This window comes from Cylas formicarius, unplaced genomic scaffold (genome assembly GCF_029955315.1).
Source record: "Cylas formicarius isolate icCylForm1 unplaced genomic scaffold, icCylForm1.1 PGA_scaffold_4__25_contigs__length_36172078, whole genome shotgun sequence".
Classification (NCBI taxonomy): Eukaryota; Metazoa; Arthropoda; class Insecta; order Coleoptera; family Brentidae; genus Cylas; species Cylas formicarius.
Genome location: NW_026844334.1, coordinates 3,414,974 through 3,434,272, shown reverse-complemented (window position 1 = coordinate 3,434,272; position 19,299 = coordinate 3,414,974). Strand labels below are relative to the sequence as shown.

The 19,299-nt window shown below is 35.1% G+C and overlaps 1 protein-coding gene across 13 annotated transcripts in view; it reads left to right on the top strand.

Annotated features, from left to right (window-relative positions):
• Window positions 1–19,299, top strand: part of LOC132701627 (uncharacterized) — a 55,706-nt gene that overhangs the window by 6,781 nt on the left and 29,626 nt on the right. For 3 of the 13 annotated variants that reach the window (XM_060669742.1, XM_060669737.1, XM_060669734.1), the window contains exon 1: window positions 6,688–6,876. The exons of 1 other annotated variant lie outside the window; for it this stretch is intronic. In XM_060669742.1, the coding sequence (XP_060525725.1) occupies window positions 6,867–6,876 (10 nt within the window). In that variant the 5' untranslated portion in view covers window positions 6,688–6,866. Of the gene's footprint in view, window positions 1–937; window positions 1,229–4,147; window positions 4,866–6,687; window positions 6,917–19,299 lie in introns of those variants that run through there. 9 more of the 13 variants (XM_060669731.1, XM_060669743.1, XM_060669739.1 and 6 more) reach the window with 6 other exon arrangements.

The window sequence follows — 19,299 nt, the reverse complement described above, 5'->3', positions numbered from 1 at the left end:
ATTTATTTTATTATCTATTAACGAAGGTTGACCAGCAAAAATTCACAAAGTGTAATGTAGAATTTAAATCAATGAATGTTTTGAGAAAAATTAGTGTTATATGAATAACAGATCATAAAATACTGGAGTTTCTCTCCGGCTTGGGCTGTGCTGTATTAGGAAACATTTTTTAATTTTTTTTAAATTTTATTCAACGCTTGAAAGATCTTGTGGAAGTGGCTGACCTAACATTAAATAATAATTATGATCGAAAAAAAAAATTAAGTCAATATTTAATGATCCAGTCTAAATTAAAAATCAAATCCGCTTTCCTATAATAATTGCTTTAAAAATAAACCCAAAAATTAAATAAAATCTTAGCAACTAATAATAAATAATAACTTTTTTGATTTCTTAGAATATTAAAACTCAGCCCAAGAAAAATTCCAGCATTATACGTACTTCAAGGTTAAATAATAAAAACGAAGCTGTTAAATAAAAGAACTTTACACTACATTAACAAACATAATGATTAATGTCTAATAAAATCCATAACTGATATTAAACAGATGAAAATATTTGGCTTGTGCGACCGCTAGGGGCGGAAAGCTTTCGATACGAGCGCTGACGTCATGACCGTTTAACAAACGTTATCTAATAAGCACAATTTTTTGTCTAGAACTGGCATATTTTATTATTCTGAGCATATTCTCAATACTATTTTTGATCGTTTCCAACTTTATCCGAAGAAAAAAGAATAAACTCAAACGCTAACACGATTGGTTCGTCCTCCAGCCACCCCGTTAAATATCAAAATACCCCGCGTGCCCCCGTATCCCGCAGACCCGAATCCCATAACATACGTCTTAGCTTAACCCGCGGGTACAACGTCTGGACCCTGGACGCGAGCCAAAAGTGCCTCGAACGACGACTCTTAACTCAGTAGTTGACTTAATAAGCCGCCATATTGATGTGTCGCGGCCGCTAATGACACGAACCGGTTATTCGATTGTTTTTTACGCGAATGTGCTCGCATTGTAGCGACAAGAAGGACGAAACGTCGCTAGCCCTAATCCGCGTTGACGTTTGAGTGTACGGTGCGCGTTAAGTGATTTTGGCGCTAAGCGTCGGCGTCGGCCATTTTATCGAGACATTTAAGCGCGCTATAACCTCAAACTTAGCGTTTTGACGACGTAATTTACAAGTTAAAAGGCACGGAGTACGGAAAACAATAACAACGTTGTATACTGTCGGTGTCGTGTAAAATATGGCTGCCCTTAGAGAAAAGTAGCTCGTATACGACCTAGTATGGGCAGGGCCGTATTTAAAAAAAAATAAATAAGGAATTGATATAAAATAATACAGTGGGAATAACTGTGTAATTTTTTGTTATATATGTTGCTGGCCAAACTAGTTTGTCTTAAGCCAACAAAGAGCAAGGAGCAACTACCGAAAGCATATTTAATTTCCTCAGGCTCAGGAATAACTAAGTTTTGGTCAGTTTTAGTTAGCACTTGCTAATTTTTTAGCTCTCATAAACCGTTTTGACTACCACAAACTACTTTGATCTGAAATCGGCTTTAGCCGGCAACACATGCAGGGCGTTTTCTAATTGAATGGCAATAGATAAGGGGACGATTTTTGGATCCATATTAAAAAGAAAACTTCATATGAACCCATGTCTTAAACGGCCTAACTTTTGAGATACAGTGTAGTAAAGTTTTCAAAAATATATACTATGATGGTATTGATGGTACGCCACTGATTTTTATTAAAATAAAAATTATTCTTACAATATCCAATCATTTCTAAAGAAATGTAATTTCTTGATTTGTTTCAATCCGATATGCGGTTTTCGTTTAAAAAAATAAAAATGAGAGTCGCTTGTTATTTATCTTGTCGTTGGGATGTTATGTTGTTTCATTAAAACACTAGTGGGTCACAAAAACTAGACATTTTGTTTTAGATATATATTTTATTTTTCATAAAAGAACTTCTCAATTTAACCAGTGCAGTGGCACGCCACTGATTTCTTTAAAAAAATGATGAAATTTACTTTCATTTATGAGCAGATTTGATCTCTGAATTTTTTTTAGTCCATCCCTTGATTTTCACTAAAAAATAAAAACTAATTTCTCTGCTCGCTGTCATATTAACGATATTATTATTATGACCGTGCAGAAAAGAGGGAAATTATTTTTTTTTTGGAAAAGATTGAAGATTGTAAGAATAATTTTTATTTTAAGAGAAATCAGTGACTTCAATATCTGCCACAATACACAGACACTGACGTAATTTTAAAAAAATATGGGAATCTGAATAATGCCTCTTGATACCTAGTATATGTGTGCCAAATTTAATTAAAATATCTGTATTAAAAAAAAATTTTTTTTAAACTTTACCACTTTGTTCAAATGAAGTTTTGTTTTTAAAATGGGCCCAAAAAGCGCGCCCTTAATTATTGACATTCGACTAGAAAACACATTGTATAATAGTATTTTAGGTTATCAAGGGTATCAATGAAAAGTGACTAATCTAATTACGCACATTACGGAAATATTTTTCTTTATCTTATGAAAAAAGAAGCATGAAACCAATACTCAATTTTTTAATGAATATTTTGATATCATTGCTAGTATAATTGCCTCGACTGTTAGTGTCCGCCATTAAAAAAAATTGACAGGCAGTATTTATCTGCTATTTATTAGAATTAGAATAGTTTCCGTTACTGAATCGAACATCGATGCATTTTGTTTGTGCATAGTATCACCTGACACTTCTGTGTTCCATGTTCCCCCTGGCAGCGGCATCTAGCGGCATACATCGAAACTGAGTAAATGTAAGCAATGATGGGCAGATATATTCGGGCCTATCTAAATTCTATCCCCCGTATCCATGTAACCGGCATGACATTTAATATTTCGGTAAATCCTAGGGGCCTATTATGCACAAACTACCACCTGTTTGGGCGTATTTGTTCCCCTCATTAAATGTAAATAAGCAATAAAATGCGATCCCGAATCAGAAGATCGCCTGGCTTATACTGCATAAATCATGACGTCATCCGTTAGAAATTCCCTGCAAATTTCAGTTACGAGCTGCTTATACCGGGCGGCCACTATCACTACCACAATTTTTACCAAAGCGTCTTGAAAGAAAGTTATAACTGATAGTTTTGCAGCATAAATGATCCCATATATCGTTTCAGCTGTTGGAATTTTCTTTGAGAGTCCACAGAGTGACGTTTGTTTCCAAAATGGCGGCAAGTTTTTCAATACTTCAATATGGTGTATTATTTCTAAAGATATACATATTTTTTTAGTTCTGAAAATTATTTTTATTTCATTTTCTCCCATAATATAATTGATTGATTGATTGCACTATTTTTAAAAATAATCAACATATTTAAATAATCAATAATAAATTAAATTTGCAAATTTAACCTCAAAATGTATTACTAATTAAAATAAATGAAAAATAAAATAGAAATATAGGACACGATTCAAATAACTGTTTTTTATATAATCAATAATGAATTTCAATTTCAGCTTCAAAACGTACTTAGAAAAACGAGAAAATTTTTAGTAAAAATAAAAATAAATTTAAGAAATTCAAATATCGAATAAAACTTGCCAAAACTGCTGATTGCAGTAAAGTTTTAATTGAAATGAATTTATCATTTGCCTTTGTACTTAATTTATTATTTTTAATTTTTTTTTTCAGTTTTTAAATGTATTTTCATTTCTTGAATAATCGATTTATTTAAATAATCAGTAATAAATTAAGTATGTAGCACAATTTTACCTTACGATATGAATTAGTAATTGCGTAATAAAAATAAAATAAATTTAAAACATGTAAATATACGATTAAAATTGCCAAAATTGCTCTTTCAACTAAAGTTTTAATTTTAATTGAAATAAATTTATATTTATTAGCTGTCTTTGAAATTAATTTATTATTTTTAAATATTTTTTATTTTTTTAGTTTTTAAAGTCATGTTTATTTCTTCTTCTTTCTTCCCCGATTCAATTTTTAATTCAAATGGCATTAATTTCTCGAATAAGCGATATTTTTTCATAGTCAATAATAAATTAAAAGTATAGTGCAATTTTACCTGCAAAACTAAAAAACTAGTAATTCTGTAGTAAAAAATAAAATAAATGTTAAAAAATAGCAAATATCGGATAAAAAGTACAAAAGCAACCGATACATAAATTCAACAAAATATACATACTATTCAATTTTTAAAAACAAATATCCTTGACATTATGGTATACCGTTTGTTGTAAAAATATACAGCGTGCAAAAATAATTGCTGAAACTGCTGATTCGATGTGTAATTTTAATTGAAATGAAGTTATGAATTCTATATGTAATTTTGATTTTTTTTTATTTTCCTTTCATAACAAAATAATCAATCTTTATTTAAATTTGTAGTGTAGTGTAGTAAAAACTTCATCTTTTCCACAGCTAAAATAATTTACCATTTTTAATTGAAACACCCTATATATTTTTCTCAACACTTCGGTTGAGGTTTTACCGCTTCCGTTGCCCTCTTCGAATTCTACGAATAAAGTCACTTAAACAAAACTTTAATCGCATCTGGCACTGACATGACGTCATTAAAACGTTGTACACGCTTCAGATCGCGTATCGGACGTCCGAATTGAGGACATTTTTCAAATCCGGGCGCGAACAAAGCGTTTCGGCAGTGACTTATTTATCGGAAAAGGGCAATAATGCCCTAAGCAAGCGGCCGAAAGACATGATCGTGGTTTTGTTGTGCTGCATGATGAAAATCGTGGAGTTTTCCACGGGCAAGTCCCAGCGGAACCCCAAACCCCGGGGCAGGTACAAGATGCACCACGGGAAGAAACGTAGAGGTAAGATTATTATGGTTTTCGGTTACACTGTTAGGCAAGGAATTCAAAGGTTAACTACGCCCGCCCGGTATAACGATACGGCCGACGTTATCGTTTAAATAATTTAGGCCAATTAAGTTCAATAAAGCTCTTTGTCCTAAGCGGGGTCGTTTTCATTGTTCGAGTTTTACGGCCGGGAATGATGAATAGCGCCTTTTTAAGCTGCTAAAACGATTTGCTGGTTGTATAGCCAACGGATTTGAAATTGGTGGATGCGCCGGGATTAATTCTTTGATGCGTTTCATATGCTGTTTTTTTTTTGTATTCTTGTGTGGCATTGCTTGGTACACAAAAATTATGAATAACTTGCTGAAGTTTAGCTTCTTCAGAGAAACTGTTTCTGAAGAAAAAGCTGAAGCGCAGACGATGGCTCTGTTTCATTCAGATTTAAAGATATATTTTCAAATTTTTGTGTAGAAATTTATTGAAATAGGCGTACTATTAAAAATGAAGAATAATAAGTTTGATAAAAAAAAATTATATCACAATTTAGGTACAACGTATGAAAACAGTTTCATACCCTTTCATATTCCTTGATTAAAACTAAACCTAACTAATAGTCAAATTGCTATAGAGAATAGTAAAATGATGGTGAGAAAAAACAATTAAATAAAGTAACACTTATTTAGTTATTTACTTATTCAAACATAAGAAAATTAAAACTCCTAAATATCTGTCGAGCATACAGAAGAACCAAAACGTTTGTGCGTGTTAGCTTTCAAAAGAAAATATAATTACAACATATTGACCGAGGTCCAGAGCAGAAAAAACATTTTTTGAAAATTAAACACCCAAAAGCAAAAAAATAAATAAGGTTTGTTTTAATCCCAACTATTCTCATTAGGAAGAAGGTTATGGTAAAGAATAAAAGAATAGAATAAAATAAAATAATTTTTAGATGCCAACCCTCATACCACCCATCCATATTTTGCGGTAACAGTATGAAACAGTGAGATTCTAGGGTGTCATATACATACATACATAATATGTGAAAAAATGTAATATGTATTGTATTCTTCAACTCCCGAGATCCCCGAACCCAAGTTTTCATGTCGATATAGCAAAAACACCTTGAACAAAAAATAAATAACAACTTGAACACTCTTTTTTTCAAAGAAACTTCCACAGGCTACTGTAATACTTTTTACAAAGCTTCTGGAGTTCTCCTGCGTCGGTTTCAGTCAAGCTCTGAAGAAGCCGACAGGATGATTGGCGAAACGTCAGCAATTTCGACTCAGCAAAAACCGACGCAGAAGGAATCCAGAAACTTTGTAAAAAGTAACTTTAACACTCCCTACCTCTCTAATAAACTCATAAAAAATTGTAAGAATTATTGTTTCACTATATTTCATAGCTTTTTTGTAATTTTATGTGATGTTTCTTAGCACACAAAAATTATGGATATTTAGAGCTAATTCCGTCCCTGGAGTGGATGCATTGCGAGTAAATCTCTCAAAATTTCGATGGTTCTGTTTTACTCAAAATTAAAGATATATTTTCAAATTTGCTTGGGTATCGGTATATATTTAGAACAGTCAGCAATAATAAACAAAAAAGTAATTAAAAACAGGATTCTATATCTTTTTTACACATTTTAACATTTTAGTAGTATTTGTTTTTACCAAATGCCTGCAGTTAAAGTATTTATCAAGCATCAACGCTGCAATTACCCAGAAGGCTTTGGAAAGATCGAGACGCGTAAAATTGGCGAAATCCGGCAACTCCGCGCGGATGTCTGGCAAACCAATCGTCATCGCTTTCAGTTCATGTGTGATACGGTTTGGAGTCGGTAGCGATAGATTCGGCGAATCCGAGGTGTCTGCGGTCCCCGTCGCGTGAGAAGAAGCGTTTCGAATCAAAATTCGTGCGGCAACATGTGCGTGGGATGTGAGACTACGGATCAAAAATCTGCCCGTTTCAGGTTTACCGCCGTGCGTTTATAAACAAGTCGGCGGACATGTTATGAAACACGGTAATATTTTGGATACTGCGATTAATGTCGGTAAACGTAGGTAAATGGGTTACTAACGAGGATACGGGGCACGAGCGAGCATTGCAGCACTGCGCTTGTTTGTAAATAACTTCGACGCGCAAACGATTGCGAATACGGTTTATCGGAATACGGTTATTGTTTTGGTTTTGCGACATTTCGAAGGTACGGCTGATACGGGCGTCGCGGATCACAGGGGTAGTTGGAATCGGCGTAATTGTGGTCCGTGTTCGCGAGTGGCGTTTACGTCTTTCAAGGCCATGGCGATAATTTTGCAAGGCAATGAATTTGCTTTGCTGGTTCTTTCGTCGACATAATTTCACGGTTAATTTGACGTATGTAGAATTTTAACCGACCAAAATGCAGTTAATGGCTAGATACTTAATTAATTGCAGTGTCATTTTACGCGATCAGCAAATTGTCGTGCTGTTTATTACGACCGACGGAACAACGGCCGAGTTAATTAACGATCGTACGTAAAATTTCGAAAAGCTGCGTGGGTTTTTTCGAAATCCAGCGATACGGTAATCGAAGAGCGACTATCAGGAATGCGGTTTCCGCTCCGATCGGCGCTTTTGTACGGTTTTCGTCGCTTTTAATCCGCATACAGGTCACTTTCTACTAAATTAGGATCTTTGGTATTATGCACCGAGTCATGGGCGGCACGCGACGGTTTTCCTATTGATAGTAATCGGTCATACGGGCGGTTGACGCGAAGCAAGGAATTTAACCGTCGTAAATGGCTATTTAAGAGGCAACCGACGACACAGCGGCGTGCGACGCATTGGGACAAAAGTGGCACCCTTTGAAAATATTGATAATCGATACAAAAATGAATTAATTTCGAATATCAACCCCCAATGTTGGTCTCAAATTTTTTCCTATAACAATTAATTTAATTTAATTAATTATAATTAAATATTACCTAGACTGAGACTTTTATTTGTGTTGCATTCAATGCCATACACTGCGACTACAATCAAAAAACTTTTTCAAAGAGCATCAAACATTTGACGAAATCAAAGATTATCGCACGCATTTTTTCAGTATCTGTTGAAACATAATTTTTAGGTTATGTGGAAAATTTTTGCATTCCGTCATAATTAAACAAATATTATGTAGATATTATGTATAAAAAATATATTTAAAACCTTTTTTTGAAAAGTGGGAAAGAGCATTGTCAGTGTCGGCGTTAAATTAACAAATACAAATGTTATAAATTCCATACATTTTCAAAACGGACATAAATTTATTCTTCAAAATTCAGTTTCTTAATTTTTTTCTCCTTTTGCAACCTTGATTAAGTAATTTCACTCGCAAGATGTTTTTGATCTGAAGAAAGCTGAATCCTAATATAAGTATAATAATAAGTATACTTACTGGTTAGTTTTCTTTAATCTGTGCCAGCTTGTCAATTTTCTTGAAAAAGTCATTGTCGTTTATTTATAACAGTCAATTCCGGTTTTGGTTATGGGTCTTTCAGAATAAATTCGTCAAAATTGACAATGATTTGTAGTCACTCTATAATATCACTGCATACGTTTAGGTTAGGGCAGTGTGACGTCATTCCAGAAAGGCAATACGTCCACCATAGATATTTTCAGGCCTGTCTGTCTGTTTATTAAGTTCCAGTTAAACCAGGAGATAATTGCCAAATGAATTGGCAATTTTAGATATAAAATTGTGTGAAGTTAAATGTGTATGGAATTGTTAGAAAACATTGCTTCAATGAAAAACCTAAACATAATATAACTTACAATAAAAGCCGGAAATTACTTTGAATTGTTAGGTAGAGAGGATACTTCCAAAAATCTAAATGAAAGTTTATTTAATTTGACAATAGTGTTTGTCAAAATTGATTACGGTCTAACCAAATATTTCAACTTAGACGTCAATGTACAAATAACTTTAAAATATTTATTTGATAATTGGGATAATTTTAATTTAAGATAATTTAAGATGTAAAAATGTTTTCTAGTTTCTATAAGCTGGGAAACATTTTTTCTCATAGCGGCCCTTTTGCCTCAAAGTGCGCCGTGCCATGATCCCGTAAATACGTGAAAATATATTCGTCTCTGTCGATCAGAGTTGAAAACTTCATACATTATTGTTTGCGCAGTTTTTTAAATGCGACCGAGAACTGGACGCATTTTTTGGATCCCCTTCTCTTTTTTTCTCGTGGAACTGGACCTAGTAAAAAAGTGAGGACCGAACATCGCTGTCCTAACTCCCCTCCCTCCCGATCGATACGGATCGTCTTGGAACTGCATACAGCGCGAGAGCTTGGCGATACCACAACCCCTCTGTGCCATTGGCGTGCGGGAACATTACTGATTTGTACATAAAAGCTGATATACCTATAATAATACTTATCATTATCAAATTTTAAAACAATGGCAAAATGTATGTTTTCCTGGCTTTCGAAGAACTCTCGTCCAAAAATTATTTAAAAATTGTGAAAAATGGGCATGAATGTTTAATAAGAAGAAAACCTTCTTACTTACAAAATCGCTATTATCCTGGATAAAGAATATCGTTAACAATAAGCTATTGCATGAAAAAAATTGTGATTTTTAACCTCACCTTCTAGACAATATTGAGAAGTACATGATAAGAAAAAAGATATGTTCCCTCTATTCCACCAGATTGCTTTTACTTCCGCTGAACTGAACTGAAAGCTAAAAGGAGATGAAACTGATTTAATTAAGAGTTGTGTATAATGGAATCGCACTGATTGCGCATTGAGAGATTTAATTACCTTTAGAAAAGGATGAATCGATTGTAGTAAAAACTCGCAAACAAAAGCACCTTTAAAAACCCCTCCCCATAGTTGAGATCAGAAGTGGGATCTAGCCTTAACCGCTTCCTATTAAATATTAATGATTTATTTAATTAAGACACACGTGCGGAACTTTTTGAAAACTTATTACTTACAAGTGATACTTTTAAGGAGCTTGTGGATTATTTTGTGCATTGTTATTTTTCTAAAATGGGCACGTTTGGAATTCTCAACTCTGAGTGCAATGCTTGTGAAATAATCATAGTTAAATAGGATTTTAAGAACTTCCTTCCAAGGCCGCATAATTCCCTTAAAGGCTGTTTTAGAAGAAACGCTCAAAATTGGAATTGGATATGTTAAGACGGCCAAAAAATATCAGAAATAAATGGTACATTTTGTTTTTCGAATGATCTACCCTTCATTGTCTCACCTATAGGTAAAATTTATTATTATTGTTATTTATAAGCCTGGACTTTGAAAATATACATATCTATAAATGAAAAACTTATGGCTAATCTTATGGCTGACCTTATTAAAATGCAGACATCCAGTGGTCCAGATATTGTTGATTTCAGTAGACACTTTCAAAGTGTAATGACAAGTTGAAAGAGCAAATATAGTAGCTTCAAGGAGGATATTAAGTGAGGTTTAATAACAATTACTTCAAAGAAAGGGATGGATAGAATATAAAGATAAAATATATGAGGACGCAGCCAGTAGTTCATAGCTATATAAGATAAGATCAACATGGTTGTTTTATTGTCATCACAGGCTCTGAGTATATCATTTGTGAGTTGTGAGCAAGTGTTCACAACTCTTAACGATTTCTGAAACCGGATTGGTTTTTTTTTTTGATAAAATATTTTGCACGTCTAAAAGCATCTCGATTTATTCCTCAATAAGAAAGACTGTCTGCTTTAGGTGAAGGAAGCTTCCGTAAAGTGGGAAAATAAGAGTCGAGGAGGCGTTCATTGAGTACGTGAACAATGTACTGAAGAGAGTCCTCAGCTTTTGCCTTAATTCGTTGAAGATAATTATTTGCATCGTCTTCTAATGTCAGTAGAAATGAGAAAAAATGCAAGTGCTTCTGTCGTCTACAACCAAACTTAAATATTGTTTATTTCGAAAAAAAATAAAGGATCCCAAAAACAAAACCACAATCGTGCTTCAGCCACCATATTCATCGGAAATGGCCTCCTGCGACTTTTTCCTGTTCCCGAAACTAATTAAAACTAACCAAAACTTTAGTCTGTGGTTTGGACTTTGCTCTAATCGCTCAAATTCGAACTCGCGGTCATGGTATCTTTTTATGTGACAAATTATTACTCGGAAACGAAAGCAAAACGACCCGACCATAGAATAAGCACGATTCGTTTTTTTTAAACGTGCGTGCCTCCGTCTCTGGACATTCCGTGGGGATTAAGCGAGTGAATGAGTCAGACCGGGGCGGTGATCCATCGTCGTCGGTTAAAATTAAATCGCGTCGCCGGAGCAGAACATTTATCGGGCGAAAAACAGTACGTACTTCGTTTCGAAGTTGACCAAGTTCGATTCCCATCCTTACCCGTCGAGAAAGGTGCCAAAAGTCGGTCGGAGTTTTACGATATACGTCATAAAAGTTATACGGTCTAAATTTAGACGTTTTATTTATGGCGGACGTTACGTTGTTTATCGCGGGAGGCGTTGAGTAAATCGAGCGCGTCCTGTGTTAAACTGTCGCTCCACTTTTCTGTGGTCTCGATAAGGCGACGAGCAGTTTCGATGCAGATTGGAAACCGGGCCTTCGAAAATAATATTAAAAAAGTGAAAATTAAAGATTAATATAAAATCTAAAGTAAAACACTTATCAATTATCTGTCGGCTGTGTTCAAATTTAAAATATGTCCTTGTGAATCCTTAAGGCCCCCCACAGACGCTCAGTTTTTTAGCACATGCCAACTGTGCAGGCCAATTTGTGCAGTTTAACTGTACTATTGAATGTCCCACACACACGCAGTTTTATAGCATAGTTCTTTCTATACAGCCAACTAGTTTTGGCACGGTTTTTCTATACTTAGTAAAAGAAAAAGGCTTCTCGAGACACGGCATTATATTGCATTGTGCTTGCCTGTGCAATAAAGAAAAAGCAAAAAAAGCAGCGGTTGGTTCAAAGAAGCAAATGGGCCAAAGATTGGTTACTCAAAAGAAATGATTACTCCCATGTCAATTTGCTTGCTGATTTGAAACTTGAGAAGCAGGATTGGTTTAACTACCTAAGAATGGACGAGGCAACCTACTTGAAATTATTGAAACTCGTTTCTCCTTTAATACAAAAGCAAGACACATGCACGAGGCAATCAATTTCATGCCATGAGCGGTTAACAGCTACCCTAAGATTTCTCGCTACTGGTCGAACGTATGAAGATTTAATTTAAACAATAATTTCACTTCAGGCATTGGGACAAATAATACCAGAAACATGCAGACGGATTCTAAATAAACCTTAAAACTGAACAAATCAACTGAAGGAGTCCACACACGCTCAGGTTTCCAAGTTTGCGCAGCCTGCAACGGCCTGCGCAGTCGGCCGGACGTTCACACGAACGCATCGATATGCCTGCACAAATTAGGTTTGCACAGGCGGCCTGTATTAAAAAACTGAGCGTCTGTGGGGGCCTTTACAGAACGCACAAACGCACTGACTTATTATTGACATTACCACAGAGTAAATATTCTAACGCTCCTCGATTTGAAATGTTTTCTTCTTTATGAATTATATAGTCAAGATAAAAATAATACAAACAAATTGACAAGTTCAGTGTTTATATGTTGTTTTACGTTATACAAGATTGTGCTCGTTGTCTTGGTAAAATAATATATTTGTATATGTATTGCATTGCCTCTCCCCACACCTCCTTTGGTAAATTAGTTTCTGAAAATTTTGTTCTCACTTTATCTGTTCTGTTATTCATTCTCTCTGACATCCCATTTTCTTCTGGAATATGTGGCATTTGCTTCTTAAAAAATATTTAAAGAGTTTCCTATCATCATTTAACCTAATTCTCTTTTATGCTTCACTAGTTTCACTATCAAAAAATGAAGATAATCATCAATTAGTTTAATCACAATGTCAGAATGATTCAACTCACCAATCCTAGTAGTTTTTTTTTCACTTTTTACATACAATACATGGTAACCGTAACAGTTTTCAGCGATCTCTGTTGACGTGACCTAACATCTTATGCCAAATATTTTTATGTACATTATCATATGCAGAATAGTTACATTCATTTTTCTTAGTATAATTGCATTCGCTTTGCTGAAAATTCTTCATTTTTTGCAGTTCCAATCAAAACTTCGGGATCCATCATTCATCATTACTCCTATTACCATGTTCTGCGTACACCCAGAGTCCAAAACAAAACCGGTATTACTCCTTCTTGGTCCCATAGAACTGTTCAATCCTTGCTACTTTTATTACGGAAGTAACCTCTTTGTCCATCATGTCTTCGTGTTCTAAAGCTTCCCCGAGTCATTACTTTTGAATTTGTGAGTTCGAATCTTGCTTCTGAATGATCAATATCGATTCCTTTTTTAGCTTTTACATTCAGTTCTTCACCGGGCAAACGAGATTTTACAAAATCCATTGTCACTTGAGTACTCATTAACGGTAATCACTACTTTTTTAATTTTCATTCCATGTCTATAACAAATGACAAACTTTATCCTTTTCTTCAGCTTTTCAAGCTACACTTTCTAGCTCCGGAATCATAGAGTCGAACTGGCGAAAATAGTCTCCTAACTTTACACATCTTTTGTTTTAATGTTAGAGTTAACTTGGTAAACACATTGCTTCTTTGGTAAATATCCTAAAAGCATTTTAGCATTTCTTTTGCAGTTTTAGCATCTTAATTATGTTACACATAATTCAATGTACTTTTTCCACAGTATCCCAAATGTTTCTCTTCCAGTAGAGCCCCCACTCTAAATTTCTAGTTATAAAAACTTTCAGAATTTGATTCTATCTGTTCAATCGAGTCAAAAAAACAGTACGGGGAATGTGTTTCATCAGCGGAGCGGGAATAATGGAAAAATGGCATCGAATTAATTCCGGGTTTATATGGGAGATATATAGAAGCGATAGAAAATTTCAAATATTTGGGGATCTGGATTTGATCCAGACACAGAAATGTTAAGTCTGATGCCGTCACTCTTCTGTAATTCCACCCTGAGTCTGAGTGTAGTGTTATGCACACCCAGTTCTGCTGTATGGCTGAAGGTTCACACCATTAACAGAATAGAAACCCTTGGAATGAAGTTACTTCGTGGACTTCTCAAAATATACTAGACAGCGCGTATCACTAGGGAGTGTGCTGCGAAAAACCGTCTGCCTTGGTCATATAATGCGTGGAAGTAAATATGAACTTCTGAAATTGATACTGGAAGGGAAAATTAAGGTCAGGAAGAAACATTCCTGGTTGAAAATTTTCAAATACTCACTCCCTGATCGTCAAACGTTCGTGGAGATTGTCTAAGAAGAACAGTGACAAATGCCGGCTTGGAAGACGAGGAAACGTTAGAGCACATATTGTGCAGATGACCAACGCTGGAAGGAATCCGGTGATCAAAGCTGGAAGCGTCAGACAGAATAAGGAATGAATTCTGGAACATCGGTCACACGCTAAATCCTCGTTGAGTTGCGCGTCTATATTTAAGGTAATCTGTGGCGAACGAGGCAGCGACGTCACACACCTTCGATATTCCCGATTATTACTTGTTTACTCGCGTGGTTCGTTCGTTCTCGTTATCCGGCGCTTTAAATTCCAATAACCGACCCGTGCACTTAATAAGCCAGCATTCCGATATCGATGCGGCCGCCGATTGTTATTATTCGCAACCCGATCGGTTTCGTTGTCGCTCGTTAAATGGTAGACGCGTTTGGCGCCGAAACAACTGCCTTGACATTTACCAGCTGTCATCAAGATTCTGAACCGATGAGACGACGTCGTCGCTAAAAGTTTTGGTCCACCTATATCGAATCTAGCTTAGACCTTATAGTACACGCACGCCCTCTATCCTCTACCAAACTTAAAGCAAAGAGTGAATTTCCATTTTTACATGCGGAGGTTTCCATGTCATTTGAGCATTTCAAATCAACACTAAAGAACAAAATACCAAATATAAATTGATTTAAATGCCACAAAAACAGTCTGAATTTCAATTATAAAGTTACGTTACGCACTTCGACCTTTTTCGGTAATTAAAAACGCTTTTAATTACAAATATGCTAAAATGGTTGACTTTTAACCTAAAAGACACAAAGAAAAACACTAAACGTACGAGTTTATGTACGAGGCAATGTAATGTTACTAATTTTCCCATAATAAGTTAACCTGAAAAACCACTGAATATTACTTCTTTGAGTCTTTGTATAAGTGGGCGAGCCGGGTAAGGCCACTCGCCCATGATTGACGACGATAATGGACGGAAATTGTTGTGCGTTGATAATCTACCATAGAAACGTCGTCAGACCGGCGCATTATACAATAGACAATTCGCAAGTCGTTAACTTTCTTTTACGTCGACGTTAGATGGAAAAATCGCTGCCATCAGTCGACCGTAAATTACGGCAGCGCGGTTTCACTTTAAAGTGCCATTGTTCGCCGCCCATAATTAGTTATATAGCTATTTCGGGCCATAAAAAATCGTTTAACAGAATTGCGTGAGTCCCTCTTTAAAAAAAAACCGTTAGCCGTTTTAGATTATAATTAATTGGTAAATCTTGAAGGTAAAAAGCCCGGCTTTTTCCTAAAACACGTCACCAGTCTTGATGAGAAAACGTCGCTCAAAAAAAAGTACAACCTGTAGTTTGTGTGGACCGTGGCGTGGTGACGTCACGCGTCTCGAACATCTGAACAAGTGCATCGAGAAATCGATCCCCTCCCTCGGTCGCCATAGTAACGCGGATGCAATCCGCCCTAACGAGTCATCGTCTATTTTGTCTAGAAAGGGATATCTAATAGCTGTGGGACGAATTTGATTTCAATGGACAAAATAAGGTTGCTTCTTAATTTTTCGGTTCAGTCGGTTGAATTCGTCTTTTGACCCCCAAACCGCCGACCAGCCTTGGCCATATTCCACATACGACAGTTTTTATTGTTCGTTTCAACGCTCCGTTTATGGGCAACCGACGGTGGGCGTTCTAAAATCCGTTTTCGATGTCGCGCCGTTTTTGTAAACAACGATAGATTGATATACTTCGACCAGAAACATAGTGCCTTTACAACCCACCCAGTGATTAATTTTGTCTACTGTTTATTACTCCAAAACCGCAGCCCATTATAGGAATTTCCTATAATAATAATAATTTCCTAGCGGGATATAAATATGTTTGCAATCTTTTTCACCGAACAATTCTTCAAAAATGTAGAAAGTAACAATTTATTAAGTTCTAATTCATCACATTTCTACATGGTATCATTATTAATATTCAAAATATTAAATATAATAATAAAGTATCAGGCACTTAAAAAATCGTCACTATTGCTGTTGTCCATTTTCTTCAAAAAAGTGTGCAACGACTTTTTAGCACAACTAATGTTTAAGTCTGTCAACATTTTTTGAAGCAATTCTTCTAGGATTAAAACACTATTCACTTCATAATCGTCGTTGAATATACGCCTAATTAGATCTGCGTATTGTTCTTCACTTGCGAAGTACCAGCATGTTCTCCCATTTGCTGAGGTAGTTGGTCTTCTAAATTGTCATTAGGTTCGACTACCATCTCCACTTCGTCTTCAAATTCTGCGTTGTCATCCATGTCTTCTTCTAACGGTCTCCACATTTTAAAGTGTTAAAAAACAGGAACCTTCAAAAAATGTTTAATTGTAAGATTGTATCTGTATTCTTATGACGTACCTTTAATCTACCTCGAATATGATCCATAGTCTTAAAAAATAATCGAAGAACTATGCAGAAGATGCAAAAATACAAGAAGAGGAATGTTGTTACTCGACAGGGGCGCACCCTTTGATGTATCCAGTGAAAACAGCCTCGCAGGGTCAGAGCTCGAGAATCAGGTACATAAATACGTACTTAGTGGAAGGATCACAGTCAAATACCTCTGCAATATATACGAACGTATTTCAATTTAGATTAAACTCTTAAGACCGATACATGTTAAATCATCAATGCCTAATCAAATTTAAAACGGCCCATTTATGTTTCCAATAAAAATTTCGTGTTTCGTGCAAGACCTACTTAATGCAGAACCTGTTAGGATACTTGAAACGTTAAATCAATAAATGCACTATATTTTTGGTCGTATTATAACACATCTCTCTTCATTGCATCTTCGAACGGCCCGTTAAAAACGGTTTGGCCACCGTTGCATCTGTCGCTTATTTTAGACGGCATCATCGACTATCGAGCCCATAAATCATTCACGGGACGTTAGCCGAGATACAATGCCAGGATTTTACGCGAGAATGCCCGGGTGATGCACAGTTTAATGGGTACCGCGCCTAAAATTATGAATTTCGCTGGTACCATCTTACCGCTCCCTAATAACCGCCAGATTAAGTTTAGACTCTAATTTTGTCTTTGGCAAGTCGAAAAATGACGGTTAGCTTTGGTTAGTTACTCCAAATGAATAAAATAATTGAAGTTCCAAGTAAATTCTTGCCTAAAATGCCGTTTACCACACTTGTTGCATCATATTCTGATGCTGATACAGTAACTTGTGGGTGTATAAGGAAAATCAATAATCCGTATACTAGAAACAAGAGGAATGATGATGTTTCTTTGAAGTGCTGATATGCACTGAGCTCTAATGGGACGCCAAGAATTATGGGGGCGACTTTTAGGTCCATTTTAAAAAGAAAACAATATGTCCTAAACGTCTTAATTTTTGAGTTAAATGGTAAATTTTTCAAAAATAAAATACAGTGGAAACTCTATAGAGCGAAATTGAAACTGCTTTTTTTTTTCATTATAAATTGTTTTCGTTATAGGCACTTGAAAAATAACTTTTTATATAAATATTTAAGAACTACATTTAATGTTTCAATCGGTCATTTCCTTTTCAATTTTTTTAGTATGCTAAAACGCATCTCGTAGTTTGGCTTGTATTTTTACCATGTCTTCGAGAGGGGCATCTTCCCCATGATACATAAAAAAATTGTTTAGCAGCTTAACTGAACATAGGGCTTGTTCAATGGTTGGTGGTTGTCCCAGATCAACTTCTTCATCTTCTTCCTCCTGTTGGTGCCCTTGCTCACTCTTTCTTGCTTGTTGTAATATGGCAATTTGTCTTCGGAGTCGATCATTTCCATTAAAATGTTTTTTCCTGTATGTATGTAAGAGAAGTAATATTTTCCTCCTCTCACGTTTGATAAAGACACGGTGTTGTCGAAACAATTGTCATTTCATAATATATAATTTCCTGAAAATCTGAACTTTTAGTTCTTATTTATTTTAATTACAAGTCGGCCTTCATTCCTTACTTTGTTACCTGATGTGCCCCTTTTTCTTTCGGTATATAGAGTGAGAAATTTGTTATACAGAGTGGACTAATATTCTACAATTGTTATTTAAAACATTTTGATCGAATTCGACTAGTCGATTGATAAGTGGTGAATTGACCGATCCCAACACTACTGCATGGTCATTACAATATCGTTAATATAACAGTTTGCAGAAAAAACAGTTTTTATTTTCAAGTGAAAACCACGTGACGGGCTAAAAAAAATTTGAAAGATCAAGTCTGCTCATACATAAATGCAAATGTCATTTTTTAAAGGATATCAGTGGCGTGCCACTGACTCTCCATGAACGAATAATATTTTGGTTAATTAGGTCGCCACTTTACTGGTTAAATCGCGATTTTTTTTTGTTAATAAAACATCTATCCAAAATAAATCAGTTACCGATTATTTTCCTTGAGAAAAAAATTAGAATGTTCTTTATACTTTAGCAGTTTTAATCAAATAACATAACATCAAGTTAAATAATAAACGATTCTTATTTAAACAAATTTATAAATGTTTATTTTAAGAGAAATCAGTGGCGTGCCATCAACGTGTGCCAGAATAGATAGGTGAAATTCTGTACGCTTGCGTATTTAAAAAAAAATTCTGGTACATCAAATAATGCCTCTCTATGCATACATAATACATAGTACATGTCTGCCAAGTTTCATTAAAATATCCAAAGTGGTATTACAAAAAATTTTAAATTTTATTTATTTATCTCAAAAGTTGAGACGTTTTGGACATATGTTCATATGAAGTTTTCTTTTTAAAATTGACCCAAAAAATTTTTGACACATTTTAAACCATTTACTATATAATTTCTTCTTTTCTTGTCGATGCATTTGGCGCGCTTTCGCGAAGCCTAGAATGACACCGTGCAGTTTTTCAAAAATACGACGATGTTTCCTAGTGGAAACTACTGCAACTGTAACACTGACAAGTAGATGGATGTAGTCTACCATTCTTAGTGGAATCTGGTAAAATACTGAGGCACCTTTTATTCTTTTCCGATTAAATTTATCTTGTCCCGTGAATAAATCTTGAAATTCCGTATAAAGACACACTTTAACCACAAAATAACAATAGTGACAGAGATTACTCGCAAAAATATTCCAA